Source organism: Triticum aestivum, chromosome 5D, assembly GCF_018294505.1.
Source record: "Triticum aestivum cultivar Chinese Spring chromosome 5D, IWGSC CS RefSeq v2.1, whole genome shotgun sequence".
NCBI classification, from domain to species: Eukaryota; Viridiplantae; Streptophyta; class Magnoliopsida; order Poales; family Poaceae; genus Triticum; species Triticum aestivum.
Window position 1 is genome coordinate 335485367 of NC_057808.1, and position 6960 is coordinate 335492326.

At 45.2% G+C, this 6960-nt stretch overlaps 1 protein-coding gene across 1 annotated transcript; it reads right to left on the bottom strand.

Annotated features, from left to right (window-relative positions):
• Window positions 1-1954: 1954 nt before the first annotated feature.
• LOC123124824 (histone H4) lies at window positions 1955-2474 on the bottom strand. Its single transcript, XM_044545378.1, has one exon. It carries the CDS (start codon window positions 2383-2385, stop codon window positions 2074-2076), a length of 312 nt encoding a protein of 103 aa, XP_044401313.1. The 5' UTR covers window positions 2386-2474; the 3' UTR covers window positions 1955-2073.
• Between the last annotated feature and the right edge of the window lie 4486 nt (window positions 2475-6960).

The window sequence follows — 6960 nt, forward strand, 5'->3', positions numbered from 1 at the left end:
TATCACAATTATGCACTCCATTTGGTCCTCATGCAATCGATGACGCATGACAAAGACGGGTATGAACCTGTACAAGCGATGAAATGGGTGCATGAAACTTTGGCGTTGTTGGAACACCCGGCAAGATGGAATAAGAATATGCTAGAGGCCACATGATCCAGGTTGGATCACCATTAACACCGATGGATCACTTAATGCCGATGCACTGAAGGGTGGGGTGGGTGGTGTTGCCCGGTCTCATCTTGCTTTCCTCGGCGCATGGACTAAACCCCTGTCGGGAGTCTCAGGTCCATTTATTTCTAAACTTATGGATTTTTGGGAGGGGTGATCATCGCAACTCAGAGGCTACTCACATGTGATCATGAAGGTCGACTGTCTGGATTTAGTCAACCTCTGGAATTCGTGCAACAATTCTCGCTCGGTTGTAACACCTATCTTGAAGGAATTGCAGGAGATAGTGCCTAGTTTTGCTTCCTTTTCGCTTACTCATGTCGGGAGAACTATCAATGTCCCCGCTCATCAATGTGCCCAACTCGCTTGTACATTGGATGTGGCACAGAGTTGCCTTCATCAAAGTCCAGAGTTGCTTGTTAGTTGCCTTCGGGAGATTGTAATCGAATGTTACTTAAGTAACAAAGCTCCCTAGTTCGATGCAAAAAAATAGATTATGGACAAGGAATCACCCACAGCTCGAGATTTTTTTTGTTGTCTTTGACCCATCGCCTCGTCATCGCCAATACTCCTATCATTGGGCGATGCTAAAGTAGCTGGCGCTCACCACTTAGCTCCCCAGTGGTCAAGTCGGGCTGGGTGGAACTTTCCATTCTTCAAAAAGTTAAACATTTGACTAGCTTTCCATTTTTTGCAAAAAAAAAAATGGCAACTTCCAAATGTATGTGTTTCCAACTTTTGAGAAATCCATCTCCATCTTTCGAGGCTTCAAACTTTCCAATTTTTTTAAAAAAAATAAGAATTCAAAATTTTCAGATAAATGAAGTCCCAAAGTTTTTGAACTTGCGCCTCTTCACCACCCTCACAACCGCAACACGTGGGCTCGCATCCGACTCAGAGTCGACGTGGTGGGATTCTGAGGACAAAGTGAGCTTTTGGACCAAAATGAACCACGTCAACAAGTTCAGTGGACCGATTTTGGCATTTATGAATTTTTGGTTTAAAGTGGACACTTGGGGAAAGTTCAAGGACTAATGATACATTCTAATCTAAAAGTTGTACAACTGAAAAGTGAAAACCCCTTTTGAAGGCCAATCCGGTGATATATTTTCCGTGACAAAGAACTTATATTAGTTCTTGAGGCATGATTTTTTGTTAAAACTTCAGTATAATAGTCTTGTACTCCAACAGTTCCCATTCTGAAATCACTTTATATAACCTGAGCACTAGAAACTGAAGTTGTTAATGCTGAAATACCAAAATACTGTGATTTCTTGACCAAGTAGTGTCAAATCTTATGTTGCTTAGATTTACAAAATTAGCAAAACAAGGAGAAGAAATACTGTGTCGTTCTAAAGGCAACCATTGGTGCCAGAACAGGGTTCTGTATGCCAGTCGCGTTAACCAAAAAAAATTATTTCCTTTTTCTTTACGGGATTTTTATTTTATTTTCTTGTAACGCTTGGGATAAAACAATTTTGCATGCCACCGCCTGTGCCTGCAGCAGGAAGTTGTCTCAGAGATGTTTCCTATTACAGTACAGAGTAAATGCTTTCGTAGCGTCAGAGTACAGTGCCAGTAGCAGCTATGAGCATACTCACGAGAAAATCACACTGCAATTTAGTTTCAAAGTTTCATACTATTAAAATCTAGAGATGCAAAAATGCAAATGGTAGATAAATCCAGATGACAAATTTGCCAAGTTAGCTTTGCAGGACCGAATGAAAAGAATTTCACAAACTCAAACGGTGGCAAATCAGAAGCTGTGACTGGACTGATGATATGAACAGAGAAACACATCCAGGCAGCATTTCCTCATAACAAGCATTAAATCAAACCACAGGCACAAGCATTCGCAGACCAGCGACCTGATAGACACATTGAAGCCTAGCTAGCTATCGCCTAACCGCCGAAGCCGTACAGGGTGCGGCCCTGGCGCTTGAGCGCGTACACGACGTCCATGGCGGTGACGGTCTTGCGGCGCGCGTGCTCGGTGTAGGTGACTGCGTCGCGGATGACGTTCTCGAGGAAGATCTTGAGCACGCCGCGAGTCTCCTCGTAGATGAGCCCGGAGATGCGCTTCACCCCGCCCCTCCGCGCTAGCCGCCGGATCGCCGGCTTGGTGATCCCCTGGATGTTGTCCCGCAGCACCTTCCTGTGCCGCTTCGCCCCGCCCTTGCCCAGCCCCTTGCCGCCCTTGCCGCGCCCGGACATCTTCTCGCTCTCTGCTCTGCTGTGTGCGTCTCGCGAGGAAGAAGACGAAGGAATTGGGGATTTCTCGCTGGGAGGGGGTGGAGCCGAATTGGATTGGATTGCTGCGAGGCTGGTGGAGGGGGTTATATAGAGCTGGGTAGATGGGAGGGAGAGAGGGGGGATGCGCGGGCCGTCGGATTGGGGACTGATCCGCGTGAAGTGTGCGAGCGATGGCTTGAGCCGTTGGATGGGGAGAGGTTGGCTGCTATTGGTTGATCAGATGAAGCACGGATCGGCGGGGTGCGGTTTGGAACGCCCGGGTAGCGGAAAATAGCGCGGGAAGTTTTCCGCGTTCCATTTTAGCGAGCAGGGAAGGGCTCTTCGCCCACAGCGCCCACATGGCCCGGGCGCAGTAGCGTATATATTTTTCTTTCTTATTACGTTTTTGTTTTTCTTTCTACTTTTTCATTTTTGTTTTCCCCTTTTGTATATTCCAACGGTCTAAAACATGTTCGATCATTTAAAAAATGACCATGTAGTTCAAAAGGTGTTCACATAATGTATAGAAATTTATATAACTCAAAACTGTTAACAAATTTTAAAAATGTAAAGAAACGTTCACGGGTTCAAAAAAATTCATATAATTTTAAAATTGTTTGTGCATTTATAGAAAATGTTCCAGTAATTTTAAGAAAGTTTTCAGATATTTTATAGAAAAATATTCATGTTATAACTATTAAAAAGTTGTTCTTGTGTTTCAAATAAAATGTTCGTATAATTTAAAATTATCTACATATTTTATTTAAATTGTGTGTGCAACTTTAGAAATTGATCACGCATTTTAGAAAACATCCATGTGAAGACAAAAACTTTTGCATTGAAAACATAAATTAGAAAATGGAAAGAAAAAAGAAACAAAAAAGAAAAATAAGAACCATAAGGATAAAAGGATAAAAACATGTCCCCCGTAAAAACACACAAGAAACACATATGAGGAAACTATCTCACGAAAAAAACACGTATGAGGAAACGGGGCCCAAAAACACACACATAAAGATGCTGCCGAACTGAATCATCTAAGGCCGATCCACGCGTGTGTGTGTGTGTTGGGGGGGGGGGGGGGGGGGGGGGGGTTGTCCTGCAGGTGAGCAGCTAATATTACTCACTACGGATGACATATGGCATTTGACCTTTTATGTTGAGTTGTGTGGCAAGGATGGGTCGTAATGGATCTACGCAAGTTTTGGTTGTGCCCTACTTTGGTCGTATTTTTATAAAGAGTCCAGGGTCTTCTTTCTTTCATATGATAGGTATATCATAGGAATAGAAAAATCATAAAAAGTGAGATGAAATGCATCTCAATTCTTATAGGGAAAGATATGTCATTTGATGCATAGGATAAGAAATTTTCCATTCAATGTAGGCTGATGTTTTTTTCCTTTAAAATGTGAAAGATTGATTTCTATTCTACATAGGAATAGGGATTTCATCCTGCAAACCAAAGGGCTCCAAAGGAAATTTTTATTTGAAATCCTATCATAAGAAATCCCTACAAAATTCCTTCAAACCACCCAATGTTTACCGGGAGCAACTAGTTGGAGAATGCCTCGGGTTGGGCTATTCCTGGGGCAATGGTCGGCACATCTGGCAAGTACTCTGGCGCCGCCACGTGTTGCGTGTTGGACGCTTTCCCCACAAAAAATGATTATTTTTGTTGTTTTTTTTTGCTTGTGGTTTTATGACTTTGTTTGTTTTAAAGTTTTCTTGGTATTTTAATTTTTTTATCTTGTTTTTAGTTTTTGATTTTTTTAGTGTGTGCCTATAGCATGCAATGTAGCACTGGATAAAAGGGAAACCTGTAGTGCACTATTGCACTATGTGGAGAGCACAAATGCAATACAGCACGGGGCAGATAATGCATTACACGGAGAGTACAAAAGGTACACTTAGACAGAGAGCACATAATGCATTATGCGACAAGCACAAGTGCACTGCAGTGGGGAGTATAGAGTGTATTCCACTAGAAATAAAAGTTCTCTTCCCAACCCACTTTTGGGTGTTTGATGAAGTGTATGAAGAGTGCATGAGTCTACACTAGCTTAGCACAAATACACTATAAGCATGCACGAAGAGGGGTGGTGAGATGTGCATGCATGAAGAGGGAACAAATATGATGAGATGAGAATGCAACCAAACACACCCAAAATACACCACATAAGGAGCACAAGGACGCGTTTAGTTGGTCGCAATAGCCTCAACCAGGCCCAAGCGTGAAGAAAAAGGTCCGTTTGGTTACCCGCATTCACTATTGGGACTGCATAGCACGAAGATTAAAGCACCTCTGGGCCTGTATCCCTGGGAACGCTCAAATCGGCCGTTTTTCCTCCCGAGCGATGTAACGCTAGGCACGTGGTGGGTGCGGTCCCGAGACGTCGCGTTGTTTCCAGACGCGTCATCATAAATTACCCTCACCTCCCCCTCCTCACCGCTCTCTCCCCTCTTACCTACTCACACCGGCGGCGGCAACGGCGGCGACCACCTGAGCTCTACTGCGAATTGATCGAAGGCGGCGGCGGCAACCACCGGAGCGACTGCAGACCTCCACCGGAGCGCATCGGCCATGGCAGTAAGACCTCGTCCTCTCTGTACATTCACTGCTTTCGACTCGGGCTAGATTCGATTAGAGCACGCCATTGAAGAGTTAGGGGGAATGAACACATCGGGGGGGTTCGATTAGAGCACATCAATCGATTCTGCATCTACGACTTCATAGGTTCGATTACATCGGAGGCGGGGATTGGATTGTCTAGCCGCGGCGACCCTAGAGTCGCGTCGAGCATCGTCTTCGTCCTCATCGTCTTTGTCAAGAATGATGGGTCTTACACGCTCGCCTGTCGCTGGCACCCTGGCCACCATCTGCACGTCGTCGTTGTCTGACTCCGGCGACCCGAACGTACTACTCCAGTATGCCGCGACACGCTGGTCTTGAGGCGCCTTGTACTTACTATACTTGGCCCATCTTGCCCGCTGTCGACCGTCGCCGGAGTCTGCCTAATTCATGGCGCAGCGCAGGATGTCCACTAACATTGCACCCTTGGCTGGGTTCGGAACCAGTGTCTTCAGCTCGTCCGGCATAGCCTTCTTGAGCACAGCATCGGCATCCTTGTGCATGCCATCACAGCTGCTGAAGTTCAAGCACACTTCCATGATTTGCTCGAACTTCTTGCGGTCACCGAGCAAGCACCCAAGGAAGAAGGCCCTCCATCCAATGCCCCAGGGGAAAGGGTTGGGGTTGGAGTTGGAGTTCATGGCGATGGAGAGGTGGTGAAACAGAGAGGTGGAAGAGGAGAGGTGGTGAAACTGAGAGGTGGAAGAGGAGAGGTGGTGAAACAGAGGGGTTTTGAGTGCGGTGTTGGGTTAGTGGGGTGGGTTAATATAGGAGAGCTAGGACGATATGAATGAATGCTGACCATTGTACTGCGTGTTGTTCATAATGCAGATGGACAAGGGCAAGGATGTCGTGCCACCATTGGAGAAGGGCAAGGAGATTGGGCCTCCATTGGACGAAGGCAAGTGCTGGATCAACCAAGCCCCAAGCGGAGGAACTATGGCCACTTTCATCAGGAGTCATGACCAAACCACTTCTGCAAGGTTATCCTTGCTCCTAAGTTGGAGAGTCTGCCATTGCCTCTGGACTTCACAAAGCACTTTCCTTCCATCCCTACGGAGTTCAAGCTGAAGACAAACGCCGGCTGCACATGGAGGGTGATGGTGAGGGTGATCGACGACAGAGTCACCCTTGATCAGGGCTGGGACACCTTCGCCGCTGTTCACCAAATCATGATCGGGTACATGCTGACATTCAAGTTGCTATCCCCCGACACCATGAAGGTGATTGTCTTCAACAACGAGGGCATGGAGGTGATCACCAAGTGCAAGGAGCACGACAATGCCTTCGCCGCGACCGCCTAAGCTCATGTGGTCCAGTCGTTCGTTGTTCTTGCTTTAAGATTTCAGTTTCGTTTAGAACTCATCGTACTATGTTGGTTTAAAACTTGTTCTGCATTGTTAAGACTTATGTTTCATTTAGAACTCATCATACTATGTTGCTACTAGTTTAGTTCTTACTAGTTCATGTGTGCCTGATAACCCACAAGTATAGGGGATCGCAACAGTTTTCGAGGGTAGAGTATTCAACCCAAATTTATTGATTTGACACAAGGGGAGCCAAAGAATATTCTCAAGTATTAGCAGTTGAGTTATCAATTCAACCACACCCGGATAACTTAATATCTGCAGCAAAGTGTTTAGTAGCAAAGTAGTATGGAAGTAACGGTAACAATGGCAAAAGTAATGATAGCAGTTTTGTAGTAATTGTAATAGTGGCAACGGTAAAGTAAATAAGCGAAGAACAATATGTGAAAAGCTTGTAGGCATTGGAACAGTGATGGAGAATTATGCCGGATGCGATTATTCATGCAACAGTTATAACATATGGTGACATAGAACTAGCTCCAATTCATCAATGTAATGTAGGAATGTATTCCGAATATAGTCATACGTGCTTATGGAAAAGAACTTGCATGGCATCTTTTG